General features: G+C 32.3%; 9 protein-coding genes and 1 non-coding gene across 10 annotated transcripts; 2 read left to right on the forward strand and 8 right to left on the reverse strand.

The window, feature by feature from the left end:
* Positions 1–1,492: 1,492 nt before the first annotated feature.
* EMC3 (ER membrane complex subunit EMC3) lies at positions 1,493–2,350 on the reverse strand (the record flags this gene model as incomplete). Its single annotated transcript, XM_020190652.1, has 2 exons — positions 1,493–2,175; positions 2,218–2,350. The coding sequence occupies 2 exons, from the start codon at positions 2,348–2,350 to the stop codon at positions 1,493–1,495; spliced, it is 816 nt and encodes a 271-aa protein (XP_020046777.1).
* A 2,339-nt stretch (positions 2,351–4,689) lies between these two features.
* On the reverse strand, positions 4,690–5,427 carry ASCRUDRAFT_76449 (uncharacterized protein; the record flags this gene model as incomplete). Its single annotated transcript, XM_020193475.1, has 1 exon — positions 4,690–5,427. A coding segment is annotated over exon 1 (560 nt), but the record flags the coding sequence as incomplete, so codon positions are not given.
* Positions 5,428–6,717: 1,290 nt separating this feature from the next.
* ASCRUDRAFT_35868 (D-mandelate dehydrogenase-like dehydrogenase) lies at positions 6,718–7,812 on the reverse strand (the record flags this gene model as incomplete). The annotated part of the gene is made up of 1 exon (XM_020190648.1): positions 6,718–7,812. One exon carries the CDS (start codon positions 7,810–7,812, stop codon positions 6,718–6,720), a length of 1,095 nt encoding a protein of 364 aa, XP_020046779.1.
* A 1,486-nt stretch (positions 7,813–9,298) lies between these two features.
* On the forward strand, positions 9,299–10,384 carry CTS1 (chitinase; the record flags this gene model as incomplete). Its single annotated transcript, XM_020189473.1, has 1 exon — positions 9,299–10,384. A coding segment is annotated over one exon (1,086 nt), but the record flags the coding sequence as incomplete, so codon positions are not given.
* A 1,149-nt stretch (positions 10,385–11,533) lies between these two features.
* Positions 11,534–12,352, reverse strand: NNT1 (S-adenosylmethionine-dependent methyltransferase; the record flags this gene model as incomplete). Its single annotated transcript, XM_020194939.1, has 1 exon — positions 11,534–12,352. One exon carries the CDS (start codon positions 12,350–12,352, stop codon positions 11,534–11,536), a length of 819 nt encoding a protein of 272 aa, XP_020046781.1.
* A 259-nt stretch (positions 12,353–12,611) lies between these two features.
* On the reverse strand, positions 12,612–13,326 carry RPS30A (40S ribosomal protein eS30). The gene is made up of 2 exons (XM_020191226.1): positions 13,179–13,326; positions 12,612–12,915 (listed from the first exon to the last, which is right to left on the reverse strand). The coding sequence occupies exons 1-2, from the start codon at positions 13,179–13,181 to the stop codon at positions 12,727–12,729; spliced, it is 192 nt and encodes a 63-aa protein (XP_020046782.1). The 5' UTR covers positions 13,182–13,326; the 3' UTR covers positions 12,612–12,726.
* Positions 13,327–14,639: 1,313 nt separating this feature from the next.
* Positions 14,640–14,828, reverse strand: ASCRUDRAFT_81419 (uncharacterized protein; the record flags this gene model as incomplete). The annotated part of the gene is made up of 1 exon (XM_020194615.1): positions 14,640–14,828. One exon carries the CDS (start codon positions 14,826–14,828, stop codon positions 14,640–14,642), a length of 189 nt encoding a protein of 62 aa, XP_020046783.1.
* Positions 14,829–15,355: 527 nt separating this feature from the next.
* Positions 15,356–16,305, forward strand: ASCRUDRAFT_76454 (uncharacterized protein). The gene has a single exon (XM_020193476.1). It carries the CDS (start codon positions 15,497–15,499, stop codon positions 16,265–16,267), a length of 771 nt encoding a protein of 256 aa, XP_020046784.1. The 5' UTR covers positions 15,356–15,496; the 3' UTR covers positions 16,268–16,305.
* Positions 16,306–18,121: 1,816 nt separating this feature from the next.
* On the reverse strand, positions 18,122–18,193 carry ASCRUDRAFT_t101. Its single transcript has one exon. It is a non-coding gene; the product is annotated as a tRNA-Glu (tRNA).
* Positions 18,194–18,282: 89 nt separating this feature from the next.
* On the reverse strand, positions 18,283–23,402 carry ASCRUDRAFT_76455 (uncharacterized protein). Its single transcript, XM_020193477.1, has one exon. It carries the CDS (start codon positions 23,250–23,252, stop codon positions 18,363–18,365), a length of 4,890 nt encoding a protein of 1,629 aa, XP_020046785.1. The 5' UTR covers positions 23,253–23,402; the 3' UTR covers positions 18,283–18,362.
* Positions 23,403–25,763: the final 2,361 nt, after the last annotated feature.

A 25,763-nucleotide genomic window follows, 5' to 3' on the forward strand; every position in this document is an offset into this window, starting at 1 on the left:
TATTATTGGTATTATTGATTGGTATTATTGAAGTGACAGAATTATTCTGGATTAAAGACATTTTGAAAGAAAGATAAAATTTTTCTTTTGTTTTCTTTTTCAAAAAAATATTAGAGAAGAGAAAAATAAAGAGAGAATCAGTAAACAGGATAGAGCAGAACGATATATAGATGAAGATAGATGGAATAGATAAGTACAGGTCAGATTAAGTATTTATATGAGGAAGCAGATATACTTTAGAAATGGTGTTGGTTACTCTGGATGGAATAAAGGTAGTTGAGGTCAATGGTTAGAGATCCTTCAAGGAAGAGGAAGTGGAAAAAAAGGCAAATAAAATAAAATAAAATAAAATAAAATAAAATAAAAATAACACAAGAAGCAAGAGATATATATTAATATAAATTTAACTAAAGAGAGTGAAATTAGAATCAGCCAAAACAAAAAAATAAACTATTCTTTTATGGCAACTAGAAAGCCAAAACTATTAAGAAGGAGAAAAAAGGATTTAGCCAGGCCAAAAAGCACTGAGAAGTAGCGACAAGAGCAAGAAAAAAGTTTAGAATTGGCGCACTAAATTCTAAAGTAGAGCAGAATAAAAGATTGACCAGAAAGCAGCCAAAGATTGATTGAATTGATTAAAAGCAAAGAGAATAATTGTAGTGATCAAAGAGAACCCATTGATTAAATTGATTAGAAGGTCGTTTCGCCCAATTTGGAAGAGGCTACTGATCAAATTGATTAGGCCTCACTTTTTGTCCAAAGCTGCGCTTCCGGGGACCGGAGGAAGCGCCCGATTGAGTACAAGTGCCGACGGAGATAGCGCACAGCACGACCGCAGGTTCTGAAGTGCAGGCTTGCACGGCATAAGCATCCTGATTGGGAAGTCCGGCCGGGGAATTCGCCCAAACCAGTGTACGCAGCTGGGAATAAGTCTCAATGCGGCCGTATGCGCGAGAACAATATAACCGCTTGGTGCACGTGCGTGTCTGTGGCACCAAACCCCATTTTTAGCTCCAACGCAGTTTGAAAGCGTGTTTGCGAGTTTGGATTAAATGGCAGATAATAGAATCAAGCATTGTAAAAGTATACCCAACGCTGCTGCTGGAGCTTAGTTTAAAGCCAGAGGAATTGATGGTTAGAGAGAACAATGTTTGCTGTCCCTTTACAAACCCTATTTCGCACTGTTGCTTGACCTGGTCTGCTATGGTGGTTAGGTCTGGACCCCTGATAACCTGACCTGTGTTACTGAAATGTACTTATTCTTTTGCACTAGTCCCTGAATATGAGTTGATTGTATAATTAGATTGTATGGGAACATTGGCGTATGAGTGTGTAACTGTATAAGTGGATAAGTATATGAGTATATGTCCACTTACTTCCTTGTTTGCCTGTGTGCTTACTTACGTAGTTACGTTTTTGTTTTCAATCTTCATTTGCAGTTTTTATTTATAATTTTCATTTGCAATTGTCATTTGCATGGTAATTAGCTGCACTAGCAATCATAGTATTCTAAAACTCTTTTTTCAATATCGTTTAAGTCAAATTGATACTGAATAATCTTAATGTTTTCTATTTCGTTTTCCATCAACTTTTTCATAGATGGACCACCAGGTTGCAATTGCAATTGTTGGCCATTATTATTATTACCGGTTTTGTTATTTCCGCCGAAACTGATATTACCGGCCATCAACATTTCATCACCGATATTGGAATCGTTTAACAACAAATTATAAACAGATCGTAACCCTAGCAAATTGACATAATACCACGAAATAGATGAAACCCACTTAACATCCAAATCTCTTGTTCTAATCCCATTTTGCAACATGGTCTTGAATCGATTGGTCAATGGGAATGGCAATTTCATAACAATAAATCCTTCAAAAAAGTAGTTAACCCATCCCATTATAACCGTTTGCGGAATATAATTTGCTAGATTCCCCTTCATTATATTCATCATAGAATCAAGTCCTCCTGGCTCAAATAATGGATTGGACATTTGGCTTTCACTCCCTTTCATTTTCTCCCTATTGTCCTCTTCTTTGATATATTCATCCAACAATTTAAACAAAATCTCCTGTCTTCTCTTAAAGCTCTCACTATTCAAATTAAAGCAATTCTTTCTAAATGCTCTGCACTTGCCAATCAACGTTTTTTGCTTCAATTTAACCAATTCTTCAGCATTGTTGTAATTGTACTCTCCCTTCTTATTTGCACCATTCCCACCGCTGTCAGCCATTATCAAGACCTGAATATACCGACGTAGAATACCAAACATCACCATAACAAATGAGATGGGGAGAATCACCCAATACTTCAACTGGGGATCAAGAACTAGCTCTGGTGTCATTATCAGCTACTGTATTACTCTACTAGCACACTATCTCGATACTTCGATATCTCAGTATCTCTTTGTCTCACTGTCACACTCTCTTGTACTGACAACCTCACGATCTGTGCTCCATCCTCTCTTCGACCTGTGTCCAGCTGGAAAAAGTCCGCCACCGCATCCGCGCGCCTCTGTGTCACGCATACGGCTGACAAAGCACTCCCGGATGCTTACCTCATGCTCCCTCTGTTCACGCACCTCCGCTATCTCCTGACAGCTGTTACTGAATATGGCCTCTGTCCTGTGCGGACGGCTGCCAGCTGGAACCTTCTTTTAACAAACACCTGCATTAGCTCAAAAACCTGTCCTACTCTTACGCTTGCCTAATTGGGCAGCACATATAATCACACAATCATCCTAACTTCAAACATCTCAAATCTTTCAAACCTCTCCAATGTTCTAATAACAGGAATGTAATTATTCCTTTTTGATTCCACTTTTCTAAGACATTATACCGCAAAACGAGCCATTCTACCATTTTCTCACTTTTTTATTATCTTCTTTCTCTTCAACCCTATCACCTTTTTCCTTATCTTTTTTATTCTTTTTTTGCACCCTTCCACTTTTCTCTATTCTTCACTCCCTTCCTCCTCTTGCGTTATACTTGCAGTGGTTTCCCAAATGTTGGAATTTTTCAAAATATTCATATCCAAAATCTTCACACCATCCAAAATGTTCAAGATGTTCATAATATTTAATCACGTAAAAGGATTTTATAAAACTTGGTTCGCAACTTTTATAATTTCTAGAATTCGGTTTTCAACATTTTGTTTCCACCTCCATTTGCTTTAAAATTTTCCTTTTATAATTTGCTTTGCTTTTTGATGTTTTTTTCTCGTTGTTGTTTTTTTTTGAATTATTGTTACGATTTCACTTCAACTGCCTTATCTGAAAAAGCCTTTCCACTGCTAAAAAAACATCCACTCAAGGAATCTTTAATGCACCATACTAAGCGATAATTCTCTATCAAACTCTATTTCTCTCTCATTCGCTTATTCAACTTAAACTATTAACTCAATCTCTATAGAGTTATTTTTTTTTCTTTGGGTTTATTTACCTATAATCAAATGTTAAATCATAACTTCAATTCTGAATTTCAATTGAAACTTTATTTCTGTCATATCAATCTAAATATTTTAAATCTCTTGAAAATCTCATGTAAATCTCATGTAGATCTCATGTAGATCTCTTTTTTAAATTTTACACTATTATCAAATTCAAAATTTATAGCTATTAAGGACTTAACAACTGTATTCTTATTGTTTTTATGGCATCAATAATTTTACAACTATTACCAACACATTTTTTTACTACTGATCCGTCACTCGTAACACTTAAAATTTTTTTTATCTTTATATAAATATTTTTATATATAAATATATATATATATATATATATACAAATATAAATCGGCAATCTTTTTAGTTGAAAATCTTTGATTAGCACAAAAATCTATTCAAATTAAATGAAAAAAAAAAAAAATTTAAGAAAACTTAACTTAATCAATGAAATTATTGTCTTAAAAGAAAAACAACAGAAAAATAAAAAAAAAAAGCACATCTTTTTAATCGTCCTTAAATGAAAAAAAAATTTATTAAAACAAGAATTTAAGAAAATTAATTTTGTTATTTTTCTAAAATTATACATAGCCATTGATTGCTGTTTTTTTCCATTTATGATTGTTCTTATCCTATTACCATCAAAATTATGTTGCTAAAATGTTATGCTGTGTTTTAAATATTATAAAAATCTCAATACAAACTTCAAAAATTGTGATTTCCTTTAAATTTTACCATTAAATTTTGCCATTTGAATTTGCCATTTAAATTTTCATTTTCGTTTTCATTTTCATTTTCACTCTCGTTTTTATTTCAATTCACATTCAAATTCTCAATTCACATTCAAATTCTCAATCCCCATTTTCACTTATATTCTGTATTTTAAATTCATTTTCTCAACACTTGAGAAAATCTTATTCGGCTTTGTCTCTAATTCTAATTCTTTTTATCTATATTATCAAAAAAATCTAATCAATTTCATCAAAACTGATCACAGGTTGGTTTTGTCTCTGCTTTTTATTCAATTAAACAAATGTTACTCTTATGCTTCCATTCAGTTTACCTAATTTCAATTTCAATTAAGTCATATTGGCTTACCAATTCTCTTAATTGCGAGCCACTAGTTTTTTTGGTTTTTTTAAACACTTAAATCACTCAAACCACTTGACAACAAAAATTAAAAAAAAATTAAAAAAAAAAAGATTGTCTAAAAAATAAAAACAGTTTTCTATAAAAAAAATAAAAATTGTTTTTAATAGTAATTACATGCATATTTATTTATTTTAGTAATTCATATGATTTCACCTCATGACATTGCTTAATTGTATGGAGTGTATTAAGCGTATTAAAGTGTACTGACTTTTTATCTTTTTAATCTATTTGATCTCTTTATATCTTTATTTCCTTAGATTTATTCACTTTTGTTTAGTAAGTATATACAATTTTGATTATTTTCTTTGCTCTCGCTGATATCAAACAAATGTATCTTGCTTAATTCTGTTATAAAGCCTTTTAGTTCATTTTGATTTTGATTAGCATCTTTTGGATTATTGTCACTCTTACTTAACAAGTGTCGCTCTTTAGCAATTCTCATATATAACTCATAATTACTTTGTGTATTCTTTAGATCCTCAATTTCTTTGGATTTTTCAACCAATAAATTGATATTTTCATAAAATTTTGGTACTAAATTGTAGTTTAATTGTATTAGTAAAAGTTTTAAATCCCTCTTATTTTCGATTAAGTAATTGTTAATTAGTTTACTGAACTTATCAAATTCAATATTTTTATCATTTTTATCATTTTTATCATTTTCACCATTTTCATTATTTTTATTGTTTTCATTATTTTCAACATTTTCAACATTTTCGTTATTTTTTTCTTCAAAATTAATTGAAATCAAGTAAAAATTATTCATTAATTTTTTAATTTCTTCATGATTGAAATCATTGTTTTGAGATAAATCATTATTCATTTCTCTTCTTTTCATAATCTTTTTATTAATTATCAACTTATAAATTTCATTTGTATTATTAATATCGAGATCATCAGTTCCTTTTTGAAAAAATTGTTTTAAACTTGAATAAGTAATAAATTTTTGGTTATAATTTCTAAAATGTGAAAATGAATTATATAAAGATGCGAGTGCAAAAATGTATTCATCTAATTTAAAAAAATTGTAATTTTTCAAATTTTTAAATGCTTGATCATTTTTAAAGATATCAATTAACCTTGAAAATGATAAATCAGATAGGTTTTTGGATTTATCTTCAAGTAGTATTAATATCGAAGATGCATTTAGTATATTTAAATAGTCTTGAAAAAGGTCTATGTTTGTGAAAGATTTTTGGTTGTTAAAAGAAGTTTTTAGGATTTTATAATTCAAATGATTTAATGAGTTTATGTTTAAGCTATTGATCAACTCTATGTTATTAAAAGAGTTTAATAATTCCAATCTAGTAGATATTATATCTAGATGGTTATTTTTTTTAGTGGAAATAAAGGTGTTATTAGGAGTATAATTTGATTTATTAGATTTGGGAGTGGGCAAAATCTTTTTACTATTTTTGTTATGATATAGAAAAGAAGGTAGAAGGATTGCCTTTTCGCAATTATCCAAGGGTAAGTTTAGATTATCCAAGAGATTTAATTTTTTAGATACATTTTCTGATACTGTGGAAGTAATAAGTATTTGTGTGTTTTTGGATTCAGAGGATTTATATTTTGTATCTGAGTTATATTTAGAGGACAAATATTGATCAATAAATAAAAGTTTTCTTAGGTTATTCTTCTGAGAAATATCCAATTGTTGTTGAATTTTTTGAGTAATGGAAGGTAGTTCTGGAGAGGTATCGCCGATTAAAGTTTGAAGAGTTTTAGCAATATTCTGTGAGTTTTTTCTAAACATTTTCCTCTTTATTTAATATAATTTAATCTGATTCAAAAATATTTTAAGATATTTTAAGATATTTTAAGATGTTTTTTGCTGTCTGATATGAAACTTCTGTTTCTAGAGGGTTTTAATTTTTTAATTTTTTAATTAATTTGAGATGAATGATATCATGTGATATAAACCTGTTTTAAGTGTATTGAAATTGCTGTTTTATCAGGATATAATGGGAATAATATAAGTGTTTATTGAATATTTATTGAGTGTTTATTGAATGTTTATTGAATATTGGCTTTAAGTATGTAATGAGTTATATAGATGTGTGTGTGTGTGTATGTATGTGTATGTGTTTTGGGTTTTTTATTAATATTTAATATCTCTTATTGGACAAAATTAGGATGGTTTAATTGTTCAGGTACGATATTCTGAACTTTGCCAGTGCTTAAGTAATGGTAAATATTTTGAATGACACATTCTTCCATCCCAGCTATTGCTTCATAAGTGTGGGTACCCATATGAGGAGTTGCGATAACCTGGGGCAAGTCAATTAGTTCTTGAGAAGCTAGAGGTTCGTTTTCAAAGACGTCTGTTCCAAAGGAGGATATTTTACCTGATTTAAGGTATTTCAATAGATGTGATTCATTAATGATACCGCCTCTGGAGGTGTTGATGATGACGACGTTGTCCTTCATTTTAAGGATATTTTCTTGGTTGATGATATGGAAAGTTGAATCGTTTAGTGGTATATTAAGAGAGATGACATCGCTTTGAGATAGTAGATCGTTAAAGGATACGTAGGATAAATCTAGGGATTTGTTTTGGTTGATAAAGGACAAGTCTTTTTCTTCTTGTTGAGATAGTTTTGATCTGTTGTAGTAGATAACTTTTTTGAAGTTTAGAGGTTTAACTCTTTCCAAGATCTCTTTGCCTATTCCACCCAAACCAAGGATACCTAAGGTCTGGTTGTTTGGGTTATGGCCAATTGGAGCACCAGCACAAATTTGATTTTTCCATAGACCTTTATTGAGATTAACTCTGCCATTGTAGAAGTTTCTCATTGCACCGATTAGGAGGTAAAGATGAGTATCGGCAGTTGAGGGATTATTCAAGATGGGGACATTCGATAGCTGTATTTTTCTTTCGATTAGAGATGAAGTATCGATTAAATCATAGCCGGCACCAGCATGGCAAATAATTTTCAAGCCTTTGGGAAAAACCGATATGATTTCACGATCAAACTTGGTGCTGAGATAGGTTCTGGCGATGATCTGGGTCCTTTGGAATAACTTGTTTGTTTTGAAATAGCTTATGAGCTTGGCCTTGTCCTTGTTGAAGGATTCATCCAATTGAATGATATAAGAGGTGTTTGATAGTTTGTTCCATGAATCAGTAGAGAATCTGAAGGGGGGAAATTGGAGAATAATTGGCAAAGCTGGGTCCAATTCACGATCAACGTTGTCGCAGTGCAAGAACATGTTTGAGAGGTACTCGATGATGAGCAGAGAATATGAGAATACTGTCAAAGAGAATACTCTATAAGCATCAAAGTGGGTCTTCAGACAACAAGTTGCTGTTGCTGATAGAGTCGATAGAGCCGATATGGTCGATATTGGTGGTACAAATAGTGCCCGATCGGGAAGTTTGCGATGAGCCGAGCGATGTGGCCAATGGGATGGGTGCCATTCCCAAAAGGGCAGCCCAGAGCAGCAGCTCATTGGGCACTTTCTCCTGGGCTCTTCAAACAGTGTCTCTTCAAACAATGCCTCTTCAAGCAGTGCCCTCTTATAACAGTGGCTCCTTGAACAGTGACCTCATCACCCAGCTCGCGAAACGCTCTGAAACTCGTTTTCTGAAACTCGCTTTTTGAACCCAAATTGGTGTTTTGAGCCTGCGGTGAGTTGACATAAAACACACAGCCCCGTCAAACAAAGCGGTCTGGTGTAAGTCAATCAGTTCACGTGGTAACATTCACGTTGTGATCACGCGTGTGTCTGTGTGAACGGGTGGTGCCGAGAAGGGAAATCTGCAGTGGAAACAGCAAAGTGATGAGATGGGCGAAAACAGTCGAAAAGAGAAGACGGGAACAGGAAAGCAAATATAATAAAACACAGAACATGACGAGGAGGTGCTTAGAAACTGGGCTGATCCAGGGCCTGGGAACAGGAGCTGTGCTGGAGGGCGTGTCTGCACTGGAGGGTGTTTAGGCTATTGTTAGGGAGTTGGTAGTGGGTATTGAAGAGGTGTAGATGAAGTGCAAATGAAGTGGTAATCAAGTGTTAACATTGGTTCTTCTGGCTTTGGTATTCTGCTACAACATAAAACTGGACCTACCCTAGAGTTTATTCTACAGTTTATTTTGTTTCGATCCAGCTTTCTAGTTTTTCCCAATTCAACCGAACTCACCAACTTATAATCCTATTCAGTTTGATTCAAATCATCCATAACTTCGAATGCAATCTCGATTTTTATTTCTATTCCATTCTCTTTTGTATCTTCAACAATCTCCAGCAATTGTCATTAATTTCCCTTTTTTTTTTCCTAGTATAAGCTAATTTGGTAAATTCATTTTTCTTTTTAATTTATTGTTGTTTATTATTTTCTTATTTATACCATGATTCCAGCACCATTATTTTTTTTTTTTTCGTTTTTATTTTTATTTCAAATTAAAATTAAAATTAAAATTAATCAACTCATTAACTAATTCCTTCTCTTATAGCTTTTTTTTCCTATAAATATAATCAATTTCAATTAACTTACTCTATCCTTTACCAATAACAAAAAAATCACTTTTAAATTGTCACTCATTAATAAAAAATTACCAATATATCAAATCGGTATTAGTATATTACACCGAAAAAGATTCATACTAGTCATTCTAATCAGATTGATTATAATTAGATTTATTATAATCATAACCATAATCATAATCACGATTCTTTCAAAATGCTTTCTCTATCCCTTTTACCAATTTCAACATTCATCCTACTCAGCTTGTTCCAACTTTCTAGTGCTGCTTTCGACCTAAATGCAAAGGATAACATGATCCTCTTCTGGGGTCAGAATTCAAAATCAACTGATACTTCTCAACAACGTCTTAAATACTACTGCGATCCCAGAAATGTCGACATGGTTATTATATCCTTTATCTCCCAATTCCCCTTTGGCTCCAGCTCAAACGCCCCCACTTTAAACTTTGCAAACGCCTGCGATTCCTCATCTTCTTTCAATAATGGCCTCCTAAAATGCGACGAAATAGCTCAAGACATCTCATATTGCCAAAATTTAGGCATTCCCATCTTACTCTCCCTAGGTGGCTCTGCTGGTGGTGAAAGCTATGGTTTTGATAGCGACGATGAAGCTGCAGAGTTTGCTCTAACCTTATGGAACCTATTTGGCGAGGGTGAAAGTAATACAAGACCCTTTGGCGATGCTGTAATAGATGGCTTTGATCTAGACATTGAAAACAAAGACCAAACTGGCTATCCAACTCTAGTCTCCGAACTAAGATCCTACTTCAAATCTTCTCTGAAAAAATATTACATCTCTGCAACTCCTCAATGTCCTTATCCTGATGAATCCCTAGGCGATGTTCTAATCCAATCCGATATAGACTTTGCTTTAATCCAATTCTATAACAACTATTGCAACATTGGCACAGACTATTTCAACTTCGATCAATGGGTCCAAAATATCCAAAACTTTAACAATAAAGATATCAAATTATATCTAACTCTAGCTGCCGCTGAATCTGCTGCTTCCTTTGGTTACGTTTCCTCAAGCATTGTTGCTCAAACTCTTGATCAAATCAGCTCTTACTCAAGCTTTGGTGGGGTTTCTCTATGGGATGCTTCTCAAGCTTATACAAATCAGGAAAATGGTCTCAATTTTGTTCAACAAGTTAACGCTTACCTCAAATCAAACCAACAATCCCCATCCCAACCTCAATCACAATCTCAACCAACTATCTCATCTGATTACTCCCTCGACTCAACTTCAACTATCACACCACCATCCTCATCCTCATTTTCACCCATTTCAACTGATAGTATATATTATACTGATGTCGATTCCTCAAATTCAACTCAATACGATGATGGTCAATACGATGGTAGTCAGTACCTCGAATACGATAATGGCCAAATTGATGAATTCGTTGAAAATATTACAACAACAACAACCGCAACACAATATTTTAGCCCATTAAATCCCACTCAAATTTCTTCAACCTTAGAAATAACTTTAGAAACTGCTTTGGAAACTGCTTTGGAAACAACTATAGAAACAACCACTACTACAACAATTAACAACAACAACTATAATACCCGATATTATCAAAACACCTATCAGTATTCGAATAAACCTTATACATATACTAGAGCTCAAAATTATGCTTCTTTTCGTAATAACCGTGATTATAATGAAAATAACAATATTCAAGGATTTGATTCAGGAAATCAAAAAGTAAAAACATTTGTTTCTGCTGTAACCTCGGCCTATGAAGTTATAAAAACTGCCACTGCATATGTCAGTGTTCCTTGCACAACTACTAAAGCTACTGCTCATCAAACAGTTACTCATTCTCCAACTTTAAGGAAAAGAATTGTTCAAAATGATCAAGTAATTATTTTGGCTCCAAAGGTATGCACTCTATTAAAAGGATCCGAATTAGCTGACTGTTTGAATGAAAATTTCGATAAAATAAATTTTTCTAAGCCTTGCTTAAATGGTGCTATATCATGTTCTAATGGAAAATATGCTTTATGTCAATCAGATCAATGGGTTGAATTCAATTGTCCCTTTGGTACCGTTTGCTATGCTTATGAGGATTTTGGGGAAGTGACAGTTGGTTGTAATTATAAAATGTTTGACTAAAAACTTCTTGGTGTTATTCTTTTCTTTTCTTTTTTTGTAAAGCCCGAGTAAAGTTTTAATATCTATCATTTTGCTCTCTTCTTATAAAGTTTGGCTTATTATATGATTTGCTGTGTTTGTTTGGCTTATTTTGATTTTATTTATTGTTTAATTTTTTTTTTCTTTATGCTGGAAAAATTCAATTTTTGGATAAACCTTTTGTTTCAAGTTATGTTTTTTTTAGCTTTTACTCATGATTGATTATTGATTATTTTTATTTATGTTTATATAAACTGTATATTAGCTTTTATTCTAAAATTATTAATATATTTTTTTTCATTAAGATCAAGACCAATTGGGCAATAAGTAGTAAGAATAAACTCTTGATCTAATTTCTATTGTTTCTTCTTCTTCTTCAAACATTGGTTTCCAAGTTACAAGGTCAATTTTTTGTGAGATAAAATCATAGGATTTTGAGAGTTCAAAGAAGTTTAAATCTTTATCTATTAATTTTGGTCTATGAGGAGTGAATACGACAAGACATTTACCATCTTTGCTTAAAAGCTGACGACATGTTTTAAGCAATTTATGGTGTTCTGTGTGGTTGAAGACTAAATCAGATAGAATAATTAAGTGGAATTTCTCAGTCTGTTTATTATCTTTATTGATGAAATTCAATAAATCGATTGTGTCATTACCCCAGATATAACCTTTGACAAGAATATTTTGGTTATCTTTGTTATCTTTGTTATCTTTGTTATTTTGATTGTCTTGAATTAAATTTTTAACGTTAAATTTGATATTTTCCATTAAATCGAAATCCGGATAATCAGTTATAACAATCTTTTTAGGATTATGATAAGAGCAGATTAAACTTGGTAAAGCAGAAGCAGCACCTAATTCAAGAATATTTTTATTTTGAATTAAATGTTCGTTTGAAGGGTTATCTAAAAAGTTGGCAGTGAATATTCCAGCATTCCATAGTAAATGGCCCCATAATGGCGAACTACCAATTAATCTCAAATTTAAATCAGAGGGCTGATTCTTTGGAGGATTGATTCTTTTGTAGTTGGCAAAATGGAAAGGTAGTTGTTTGGGCAAAAATTCTTCAGGTTCCTGAAATAAGTCGCTACCGTTAAGAAAAAACTCATCATCAGAAGACATTTTTAAACAAAAAGGGATCAGTTGTTATAGCTGTAAAACACAATTGATAGGGAAAATAAGTGTAATTGATGGGGATAAAGTGAAAGTGAGAAGACGTTTTCATGACATAAAGAGAATTATTCCAGAATTATTCAAAACCACCGATTTGGGTTACGGAGATGGGTTTTTTTGGGCTTTAATACAAAATAAGAGATATCGAGCCGTGATAAGCTGGAAACTAATGCTCAATGGCAAAATGACGCTACAGAGATTACAACGAGTTCATATAAATACAGTTATACTATTAAAATATGAAATTATTATATGATTATATTATTGTACTTTATTGAAAAAAAAATTTACCGCAACAAACCAATATGAAAAATACATTGAACCTATGAAGAAGCTGGAGAAGGATTCATCTTTCTTTTACCATTAGTTAAAGTAACATTGACAAATCTTCTAGTGTACAACATTCTCTTACGAGCACGACCTTTTGGAGTCTTTGGTTTTTCAGTTTTGTCAACTTTTGGAGTTTGAGATTTGACTTTACCAGCACGAGCTAATGATCCATGAACTTTACCCTGTAAAAAAGAAAATAGCAAAGAGTTAGTATTACAATCCAATATAAGAGCTTCCAAGGCGATACTGGTAAAATAATCAAAGGTTTATATTGATGATGATGATGATAATGGATGGATGGATTGGTGCTGTGACAATATGATTTACTATAGGTATTGCCATTGCCATCAGGCTATTATCAACAGATAAGAAGACTGGTGGATCGCACCAATGTTACCGGCGATTAGGATATTAATCAATAGGGACAGGCAGGAATAGCACATACCATTTTGAAATGTAGTTATTTGACTTAGTAGGATTAGAAGATAATTCCAAGATACAAAGATTACACAACAGAAAAAACTGAAAGGGATGATTTTGATTATATGATGCTGAGGCAAATGGGAAAAAAAGCAAGAGAAGCACGTGTAAATACACCTAAGCAGCTAACAGAGCCCTATACAGAATCAAATGACTGGCACGCTAGGGCAGCAAAGCAATTCAGCGGCTTTTAGTTTCAGAAAGGATATGTGACTGCTTTAACAGTTACATATCACGTGTATAAAACGTATTATAAGGTTTCTTTCTGTGGTTATCGGTATATGTGCATCCTGCAAGAAGTGCATTACATGCTGCTATTTCAAATGCCGAGTTGCCGATGCAGAAGATTTGTGTTTCTTCAATTGTAATCAAATATAATGAAATTTGAAATTTGTGCAGTGGGAGCTGTGAAGAAGCTCCAGTTCTCTTCTGATTGTCCTTATTGGTTGTGGCCGAGACTTATGATGTGTTCATCACTGCTTTATTTTGCCCAAGGCAAAGACAGTCCGGTCCATTCTCTAGGTGAAATTCATCAAGGCAGACACTTTCCAATGAGCTGATAGCATTTGCTTATTAAATAACTGGTAATCTCTGGTCAATGTTTCACTACTCGTTCTTTCGGTTTGCCCAGAACCCACACTTGCATCATTCTTTAAGTAATAATCAATCAGATGCAATTGAAACATAAACAGAATAAAACCATTTTATTGGCCAGACTTCTTTAGCCTTAGAAATAGATAACCTGTTGCTTTTTTTATTATCAAAACGGTTTCTAACTTTCTCCTATGAAGGTTCATTATTTTAACTTCTTTTTTATCTTCTTACTTCATCAGGTACTTTGATTGGAATTCATTGGCCAGAAACCTCTTCACTCAGCATAAGGTTGGAGGAAATAGTACCCTGAAACAACTTGAGAAGATCAAATTCTATATTCTAACAAACACATAAAAGAAATATTTATTTGGACCAATTTTAGAGTTATCTTATTTGCTTGATCAATAATCTTATGGGCAATTATTATGATGCAAAAAGGAAAATTGAAAAATTACCAAATTTTATCAATCCAAAATCAATTTGAGATCAATTTTCAACTCAACCAACTCTAAAAAAATAAAAAAATTCTCAAAATTTATACTCTGTTTAGTTTTTAAAGTTGTCCTTGATGCAAATCTTTTGCAATATTTTACAGTATTTTGTGCAATTTTATTACTCGTTCTTTTTAACTCTTGACATCTCAGTGGTAGGAAATACTAAAATCGATTCTATTATTGGGTTGTTTGCTCATTTGATTGAGACCAATTATGATCTAAAATTCTGTTTGTTATCAGTAGAGGAAACCGGTTCAATTTTAACAGTTCTTTTTTTATATTTAATAACTGATATCACAATTACTACAAATCACTATGAATTACTAGTATCAACAAGATTATCGTGCTCTATTTATTCTATATCTTGCAATCATATCATCCATAACTATTCTTAACTGATTTGATTTCTTATGTTTATCATGAAAAGTCGTCCAACAGTTTTCATATTTAAGATTGACATTTCTATCATTTGAACCTCTGACACTCACATTTTTTGTATTCCAGACATTTATCACAGCCTTTTTCATTTTATCTTGGACTTTAATTATTACTGTCATATTATACTATATTATAGTCAATAAAACCCAATTCAAAATAATAATACTAAAAACAATTACAATTACAATTACAATTGCAATTGCAATATATTTACTTCATTTTTCTTAAAATAGTTTAGATTCTCAACTCAATATAAAAAGAAGGATACTTAAAAACCTCATCCTATCAAACTTTTCCAGATTTTTATAATTTTTATATTAATTTACAAAATTTACAATAAAATCACAAATAAACCAACAAAAATCAAAACAAAAATTAGTATTAAAAAAACAAAAAAACGCCTAATTATTTACATTATTTATAATACTTATAATACTTATTTATATTTTTAAACAGAAGAATGAATGCAATTGATTTTGATAATTTATATAATGAAACTGAAATTTTCTTTAGCAGAAATCTGAATCTTACACTTTTTGAAGCTTCAAAGCTTTCCAAAAAAGATTTATCCGAATCATCAAAAGATGTTGCATTAAATCAAACAACCCATCATAATATCTCAACTGCAGATTCGTTTAAACAGTGGGATACTTGTATGAAAAATAAAACCTGTCAAGCAGTTTCATTAACTGGAATTACTTTAAGCTGCTTGTTGTTTATTTTATTGATTTTTTTAATAATAAAACATATAAATAAAATGAATAAAAAAGTTGAAGAACAGTTATACACTTCAAATATGATTATAACAAACTCTACAAAAGAAAAACAAACAAGCAATAGCAATTATGTTTATCGATATAGCACCCCTGGCGATTTTTATACTAGGTTTTTTGGTCCTCCAGATGTTTATAGATTAAAATCCCATAAAAATCAAAGATCTATTCAGATACTAAAAGAAAATGTTCCATTTGATACTCGTAATCAAAATGAACCTAAAGATCAAAGCAACACAGAATTCGAAGAAATTGATATTAAAGATGATGACTATGATGATGATTATGAAGAGGGAAGAAGGAGAAGCAGTCTACTGAGCTATGAATATATTTATAATAATTCTTATACAAACAGAAAAGGTGTTCTGAATAAAGGTTCCGATTTTGGCTCAGTGGTCTTGCCTGCATTAATTGAGAGCAATGGAAATTCAATTGTTACAAACTTGAGTGATAAAGAGTTGAAAAGTATTGCCAGCACAAATAATATAAAAACTAATCAGTCAAATTTAAGATATGAACAAAATAACAATGAAAAAAATATAGACCAACAGAGAACAAAAAACCCACAAAAAACAAGTGAAAATGAAAAATTAGAAATTTCTCAAACTGATCCAATAAAAATTCCTCCCAAGAGAAATAATCCTCATTATTCCGTGGATTCTTTAGGTGATAATCCTTTTAAAGCCTTTTATCTGTTTAAATACCCCAATAATATTTTTCGTTCTAAATCATCAAATGAAAAACTGCCTGTATAATTTATTTTTTTTGTTTAATTTGATGTTACTAATTTGATTTTATTATAATGTTATTTCTTTAATTTTGTTATTAATTGTTTTCGAATTTTTCTTTCAATTTGTTTTGTTGTATTTTTTTATTTTTTCTTTCATTTTACTTTTTATTTTCAAAAAATGTACGATTTTGTTCCAATTATAATTTATTATTTTTTTTGTGTTCTAGATTTGTTTTTATTTGCTGTTAATCTTTTTTTTTTGTTTTCTTAAATCATATTATAATATAAATTTGTGGTTTCTATAATAAATAAAATTATAGAACTATTAAAATCGATTATGCATATTTTAGAGTTTTTGAGGAATCATCTAAAATAAAAAAAAATATACAAAATTAATAGGTTGAGACAAGTGATTGTTCTTTGTAATTAATATGTAAATTTACATAAGATTCCCCAATTAATCTTGTTTGAAAGACTGATTTTCTAAAAATTACTATTCAATTATTTTGAGATCTTGAAAACCTTACTGATATTATTTTCCCAAAACTGCATCTAATTACTTCATAATTTGCAGAATAATCATAATATATATGGCTAACTTTACAAACATATTATATGCATTAATTCATTTTTAATCGTGCATATTTGGATCTTATTTTTTAAAATCATAAATAAAATCTAAACAAAAAATTTGGAAATGTGTTTTATAATTGAAAAAAACCAAAGTTAGACAATCTTCGGGTAATTGATTTAAAACACAAGTACCAATTTGGCATAATAATTTAAAACCATGAAACAATTTGATAAATCAAAAACCACCTACTGTATTTTTTTTCTCAAAATGTGATAAGACATAAGGCTTATTCATTGGGTTGGATTTAACTAATCAGTCGAGGACTGTTTTTTATTGAGTTTTCTGAAAATAGTAATTGTGTTGGATGAAATGGTTTTCTTTCAGGAACTACTAATAAAAAAACATATGTTAATATGTCAGATAAACAATTTCTTTTCTATCGCCACAAATTTAAACAGATCTTTAGTTTGAGTGGTTGAGGAAAAACCATTGATGTTCTGGATTAGGAAATCGAACAAAAATTTTGAGAAACTATATTCCATTCAAACGCCCTAATTAGGAAAATTTGGCAATCAAATATATGAGTATTGAAAATTAGTGTAAATTTATTCCATTTGCAAGACTTGATAATTGAGATGTGTGATTTAATTGTATGAATTAAATGAGTATTATTAAAATTGTTGAAAACTTATAGAGATTTAGAAATAATATAAAATGAGGGCAAAATGTGTTCTAAACTTGATAATGATTTCTAGAATATCAACAATTATAACTTGTTACAATCTATAATTATCTTAATTTCTTACAATTTTAAACCACTAATTTCCAAAATGCAATCATCTCGCAACACCAAAGGTGAAAATAAAGACAATTATGATCCACCAGGAACCTACTTTCCAAACATTTGTGTTATTGCTTAAGTTGATGAATATAGAAAACGGTCTATAGATATGTCAAGTTCTGCTTTAATGGTTATTCCAATAGTTTGAATTATATGTTAAAATCAAAATTAATGGTTAATGTTAAAAATCGAATTATTTGTTTGGACTGTTTTTATGATTTATCCGATGAGTTAGACATTTTTTATAGCCTTTTAGTTTCTTGCTTTTTCTTTGTGCCCTATTGGACACTCTTTTCCTGTTCTTCTTCAACAATTAATTGCCATCATATGCCAATTAATTGGTTTTTTTCTTAATAAATAATCTGGTCAAATTGATAACAAATTTGTCTTATCACTGTAAGTACAAACCCACAAACATCTTATCAAAAAAATAAGAATAATATCAAAGCTCAAAAAAGCACTTTTTCCGATACCGGGAATCGAACCCGGGTCTGCACGGTGAAAGCGTGCCATGATAGCCATTACACTATATCGGACAACAGTTGTAAAGGAGGAACATGCTATTTGATTTAATGCGTCTTAGCTATTTATAGTTTACAATATATTTTGTATTTATTGTGTATTTGTGAATTATATATGATTAATTTTTATAAAACAAAATTATCTGGTATATATTCAGTGCAGCAATCAACTCAGATGAATTCTCTATTGCTCGCTTTTTTGGTTTTCTTGATATAAACTGTAGAACAAGCTATCTTTATTATTTAACAAATTATTTGGACTGTCAAACTCTTTCACAGCTCCATTTTCCAAAACAAGAATTTTATCGTTATCAATAACAGTATTGATCCGATGGGCAATTGTTAATATGGTCTTATCTCGGAACTCTTTTCTGATTGTTTCTTGAACAATTTTATCTGTCTGAACATCAACAGCTGCGGTTGCTTCGTCTAATATCAATATTTTTGATGAGCTTAACAATGATCTAGCGAGACACAACAATTGTTTTTGTCCCACTGACAAGTTCTTTCCATTTTCTGTAACCTTTGCCATTAATCCCTTGCCATTATTTTCGCTCGGGTCATCATCCCTATTACCACTATTATTGGTATTGGCATCGGTACTGCTATCACCATTGGTAATAATAGTAGTTTCATTAAAAGGATTGCCGTTATCCCCATTTTCAGGTTTATCAGTTCCCATAGTTAATACATGTTCTTTCAAATGAGCCAATTCTAAAGCTTTCCATAGTTCTTCATCACTATGTTTATTAAAAGGATCTAAATTTTGACGGATTGATCCTTCAAACGCCTGAGAATCTTGGGGTATAATATTCAATCTACTTCTTAAATCATACAACCCAAGAGTTTTAATGTCAATTCCATCAATCAAAATACTACCACCATTGGCTTCAAGAATTCTAAACAATGCAAGTGTCAATGTAGATTTACCAGCTCCAGTTCTCCCAACAATACCAACTTTTTCTTGGGCTTTGATATCTATAGTAATTTCCTTTAAAACAGGCTCTAAGTTTTCTCTATATTTTGTAGTATAATTTTGAAATTTGATCTCTCCCTTTTCGGGCCAATTACTTGGTGGTCTATTACCCTCAATAATATATGGAGCTTCACTTGGCAATCTGCTATACTCTAAAACTCTTTCAATTGCAACACAATTAGTTTCCAATTCAACAACAGTCTTTACCAAGTAATTCAAAGTATTAGTAATTTGCAAAGCATATGTCATTAAAATACCAACTAATCCAGCTCCCAATCTTTTTGATGGCGAGAGAACAGAAGTGATCGCTGTCATAAAAATTATCATCGCACCCAATACATTTAATCTAAAATCTAACCATCTAGATACTGAAAGCTGAGAATATGCAGCTCTAAGGTTGTAATCAAGATTGAGATTATTTAATATTATAAATCTTTTTTCCTGATTAAATGCTCGAATTGTTTCTAGCCCATCTAAGGATTCCTGCATATGAGAATAAATTGGACTTCTTGAAGTACTAGACAATCTCTTGGTTTCTCTAGAGGTTGCAATGTAATATATCTGATAATAATAGTAAACCAACGACAATACACCCATAAAAATTAATGTAGATGGCAAATTAAATCCAATAACACCTAATATAAATACAGCACCAATAAAACAAACAAAAAATGATTCAAATGACCTTGGAATGACCTCATCAATTTTGTTAATATCTTCAGTAAATCTGTTCAAAATTCTACCAATTGGGTTACTTTCGAAAAAATACATTGGTGAATGCAATATTGAATTTGCCATATCGTCATGCAATTTTCTTGCTGCATTGATGGCTGAAATATACCATAAAATAAGTGAGCCAATAAATATATTGAGTCCAGAACAAAATCCAAGCAATGTGTAAATGAAAACCAAAAAAAGATTACTTTCATCCGAATCTCCACTATCACCCAATTCTGCCCATTTTTTCAACCATAATTTACTAAAAAGATCAATTACAACAGTCATAATACAAGAAAAAATGGTCAAAAATGTTCCGGAGTAAGAAGCAGCTTTTGCATAAGCAATATATGTCGACAATTTAACCTTTCCTTTTTGTGATGTTTCATCAATCTGACCACTTTTGGATTCCCTTTTGATAGTTGCTACACTAGCTCTACGAACAGTCACAGTAGTAGGAATTCTTCTAATCTCTTCACCAAATGGTTCATCAGTACTATCAATTTCCTCATCAGTATCACTAGTTTTTAAGTTACTTTGAAATACATCTTCTTTTGCTGAACTAGAAAAATCGGAATTTTGTATCAAGTCAAAAAATTCCCTGCCACTTTCAACTAATGAATTATAATCTCCAAATTGTACAATTTTTCCTCCTTTAAGAAAATATATACACTTAGCCTCTCTTAAAACTTTAATATTATTCGTTGATAAAATGATTGTCTTGGTATTTAATAATCCTTTTGAGGAAAATATTTGCTCGATGAGCTTTCTACCAACATGTGCGTCAACTGCAGATAACACATCATCCAATAATATTATATCACTTCTTGAATAAACAGCTCTAGCAAGAGAGATTCTAGCTTTCTGACCTCCAGACAATGAAATTCCCTTTTCACCAACCTGTGTTTCATCACCATCTGGAAAGGTTTTCAAATCTGAAAGCAATTCACAGCTTTTGATTGTTTGTTGGTAAAAATCTTCTTCATATTTATGACCAAATAGAATATTTTGCTTAATGGTAGAGTTCATAATCCAAGGAACTTGAGAGCAGTAAGCCACTGAACCATTTATAACTAACCTTGAATCAGTATTTTGATTTTTGTCCATTGGGAGTTGCCCAAGAATAGCCTTTAAAAAACTTGATTTTCCGGATCCAACTCTTCCTACTATGCATGTTAAATCACCTTTTCTTGCTGTGAAGTTAATATCTGACAATGCAACTTTTCTTTCAGGGATTGTATTTTCAAGTAATTGAGCCTCTTCATCATCAACTTTTTTTTTAATATTTTTGCCGTTGTTTGAGGTATTATTTTCTTGAACATTATCAGTTTTATTATTATTATTATTATTATTATTATCTTTTGATTGATTATTATTAAATAAAAATGTTCCATTGGTAATTTCAACAGATACTTCGCCGGAATGATTTACCCTTGACAACTTGACTATAAGATCCGGATCAGTTTCTTCTGAAACCAAAAATTCACTAACTCTCTTCACAGAAACTGAAACTTGCATTAAAGCAGTAATGATTGCCGGTAGCATAAATAATGATCCTCTTAAGATTTGGAATAAAGATAAGGCTGGAAATATGATATCGGATGTTAACTTTTCGCCCTTAAAATAATAGAAAAACCCAAAAGAAATACAAGAAACAAAATATGGAAAACAAGACCAGGAAAACTCTAAAAGACTTGCAAAAACACCAATTTTTCTTAATGTTTTTAGCTCCATATTATTTCGAACGTTTTTCAAGTTTTCAAGCATTGGCAGCTCCCAAGAGTAAAGTTTTATACTCTTGATTGAGGATAGAATTTCAGTGACTTTTTTAGTTCTCAAGTCTTTATTTTTCATGTTTTTTTCAAACAATTTACGAAACCCAGCTATTAATACGCCATTAAATGGACCAATGAAGAGCACGAGCAAAAGACCAACAAAAACCGAATTGCCCATTAGATCATAGAGGGAAATCATACACAATATGAATTGGAGAGGGGCAGAGATTAGTACTTCCATTCTTAGAACAAACATTTGGATTCGAGAGAGATCGACTGATACAAGGTTGACAATTTCACTGGATTTTTTAATTTTGTCATTATTTGGAGCGAGTCTAAGAGCTTTATCGTAGATGAGGCCTGATAAACCGGATCTAATTTTAAACCCAACTTGGAAAATATTATAGAAATACTGGTTGGATAAAATTGTTGTAATTAAAGAAACACAAAGCATGCCGATAGTGATTAGTACACCGGCAATAATGGGAAGACCTTGATCGTCTTGAGCTTCGTTGTTTAAATTTTGATTGATATCTTGAGAAAAATCAAAGGCAAATTGATTATATATTATGCTGACTTTTCTTTTCAAAAAAAAAGCCATGAATAGTCTGAATAGTTGAGGCTGAATAAAAGATACAGTGACATTAATGAATTGCAACATTGAAACAAGAATCACATCAATGCCAACGGTATCAAATATAAACTTGGAGAAATTGATGGATTTATTATTATGATTTTTGGTAAATTGTTTGTTCAAGTTGTTTTTGAAATGAGAAGTTGAGACTTGACATTTAATATTTTCTGGACAAGGAGGTAGATCATCATGAGATAAAGTTTGGTTATAACCTGTGATTATTAATGGGTTCATCCATGAGTAAGATAAACGAGAGAAGATATGGATGTTGTTTACTTCCAATTGATTTAAATGGTGAAATTGAATCAATTTATAATAGGGACGCCAAAAGAGCAATTCTAAAACAAAAATGATTAAAGAATTTGTTGCCATAAAAATCTCGAGATTATGAATATTAATGAGGTGGTAGTCATAGGGGTAAATTATCGGCCATTTTGTATAAAATCTTTGAATGGGAAAAATCAAAAGATAAATTGAGTTGATTAGCCAATATAATAGTAAAGAACTTGAAGGAACAGTTGATTGGTAATATTCGATTATATGCAAAGGCAAAGCAAAAAAAAAAAGGTATAAGAACAGTGAAAGAAACGATGTGAAGGTCAAATCAGCAGAGGAATGAAATACAAGAAAGCCGAAGAAGCTTTGAGCTAAAACCAATATGATTTTTAAAAATTGAGCAAAACCAATATCTTTTAAGTTAAGAGAAATGTTGTAATTGGGTATATTTCCATATTTCAATTTCAATTTTTGTGAACTGGTAACCAATTTTACAAATTGAATAAAGGAAAACAAAGCAAAAAGCACATCAAAATAGACTTGAAAATTTAATAAAAAGCAGGGGTTCAAAGCATTTTCATTTGTTGGAACAATAATTTGATATAAAGAGGTAGGACATGAGAAGAGCGATGAGGAATTTGACTCAAAAACGGTAGGGTGGACAAAAACCAGGCCATTTGATTTATCGACAAACATTGTTATCAATTCAAGTTCTCACCAGCAGCCAAAATATATATTTAAGCTTGTGGATTGAATATAGCAGCAAAATGAGTTGAATAAGCAAAAATGATAAGTTGATAAGCTGGTGAAGCTGAGTGTCATTAAAAAACTGAGCCGGAAATGAAAACCAGAAAGGGTTTGAAATAAATTTTAAGCAATTGAGGTGAAAAAAGACTGGGGCAGTTACCACCGAGTTATCTATTTCCGATCTTAAGTACCGCGGATGAATGCAGTGTCTTGCGTGGTCATCCAAGTAGGTGGAAATAACTTGGCTACGACTTTCATAACCCGCAATTTTGGAAAGCTGCAGCATCCACCTTTGCAGGACGGGTACAAATGTGTCAGAGAGTGGGAACATCGAAAGTGAAAACTTGAAAAAATAGACAAAAGAAAGTCAGAAAAAAGGAATTTGTACTGTGCCTGTATCAATAGTGTTGTGGGCCAGCATTGCAACAAGTGATCTTGCTTGAGCTATTTTCTTTCTGCCCGGCTTTTTTTGCCTTTGCTTTGCTTTTCGTTTCAACAACGCACTAGCCCATAGACCCTTCACCTTTCGGAGCTGTGATGGATGAATTGTATACTTTTGTCATAGCTCCACTGATACAGTCTGAGTGTAGTTTGAATGGTTGCAACTGATACAGTTATCATGGATATCTGGAGTTGCAAGTGCCAACGCAAAACCTAGAAGTCTACATAAATAATACCCTGTGATGGAGAGAATCACAGAATGACTGGATGAGTGATGAACGAACGAGTGAAGGGGCGAATGAATGGATATTGTTGACTGTTTAGGTTATTCAAGGCTATTCGAGACTATATTCTCGATTACACATTATGTAATTATATATAATGTATAATTATATATAATGTATTGTAATTCTGTTTATGTTATTATGGTATTATTATGGTATTATTATGGTATTATTGCTTATTATTAATTGACTATCTGATTGCCCAATTATGCCTATTGTATTTCCAATCCCATCTGTGTCCACATAAATGTACGGGTGTTGCACGTGATGAACAACAGATATTGTGTGCAGTGCTTATCCGATCCTGACACATCACGCACGGTGTGTTCCACTGTCTGTGGTGTATCACGGCCACATCTGGTCATCGACGCTTGCTGCAGCATGCATTGCGACTCGATTAGGGATGTATTATTGATGTATTATTAATGCTTCCATTTCCATTCTTAATAATATATTACTGATCCATTCATTGCGATAGTATTGTGATAGTATTGCAATTGTATTCTAACTGACAGAGACTAGTGCATTGAAATCATATATAAGGCGGCCAAATTCGATCGAAGATTTCAAGTGGATATTTTGAAATTATCGCATTTAACTATTTATTGATTAAAGCAATCAATCAATCAATCAATCAATTGAAGCAATCAATCAATTGAAGCAATCAATCAATACAGTCAATTCTTATTCGGTCAATTCTTATTCGGTCAATTCTTATTCAGTCAACTCTTATTCAGTCAACTCTTATTCAGTCAACTCTTATTCAGTTCAATATACACTCAATTAACAACAATATGAACCCAAGATCAATTTTGAAATACTTTTTGGCAATGGAACAAGCCGAAGGTGCTGGAGCCAGGGTTCGTCGGTCCATTGGAACAATGCAGATGAGAAACTTCACACCCTTTTTGATGTTGGACCACTTCAACACTGCTGCTCCCAACGGCTTTCCCACACACCCTCATCGTGGCCAGGAGACCATTTCGTACATCATGGGAGGAGCCATGGCCCACGCAGATTTCACAGGCTCGTCGGGAGTGTTGTATGCTGGCGATTTGCAGTTCATGACGGCTGGTAGAGGAGTTGTGCACAGCGAGATTCCTGTTGAGATGGACGACAAGAGCCCTTGTGTGGGCATGCAATTGTGGGTGGACTTGCCGGCAAACATGAAGGGGTGCGAGCCTCGATACAGAGACTTGAAGAAAGAAGAGATCCCCATTGCCAGGCCTAGCGATTTGGTGGAGGTGAAGGTGATCAGTGGCGAGTCGTATGGTGTGCAGTCTGTGCAAGAGTTGGCCTACACTCCAGTGGTTTACTACCACTACACAGTGAAGCCTGGTGGACACTTTGAGCAGGCCATTCCCAGCGACTTCAATGTGTTCATGTATGTGTTGGGAGGATCGTTGGTGGTGGATGGTGTGAAGATCCCCCAGTACAACAGTGTGTTCTTTGAGCGAGATGGCGATGGTGTTGCTGGGCGAGTAGGCAAAGACGCAAAGGAGAGCGCTGAGTTTGTGCTTGTTGGAGGGAAGGTGCTTGAGCAGGAAATTGTGCAGCATGGGCCCTTTGTGGCCACCAGCAGAGAAGGCATCCAGAAGGCCTTTGTGGACTACCAGTTCGCCATCAATGGCTTTGAGCGAGCCCCCAACTGGTCCAGCAAGTACGACAGGGGAGTGAAGGAGCACGATCTTCCAGGTTATCAGGGTAAGAAACCTGTTGTTTCCAAGGATGAGCT

Source organism: Ascoidea rubescens, assembly GCF_001661345.1.
Source record: "Ascoidea rubescens DSM 1968 unplaced genomic scaffold ASCRUscaffold_8, whole genome shotgun sequence".
NCBI classification, from domain to species: Eukaryota; Fungi; Ascomycota; class Saccharomycetes; order Ascoideales; family Ascoideaceae; genus Ascoidea; species Ascoidea rubescens.

Excerpts from the sequence above, each read along its gene's own strand:
- ASCRUDRAFT_76454 (XM_020193476.1), top strand. The coding sequence starts at position 15,497 with ATGAATAAAAAAGTTGAAGAACAGTTATACACTTCAAATATGATTATA.
- ASCRUDRAFT_76455 (XM_020193477.1), bottom strand. The coding sequence starts at position 23,252 with ATGTTTGTCGATAAATCAAATGGCCTGGTTTTTGTCCACCCTACCGTT.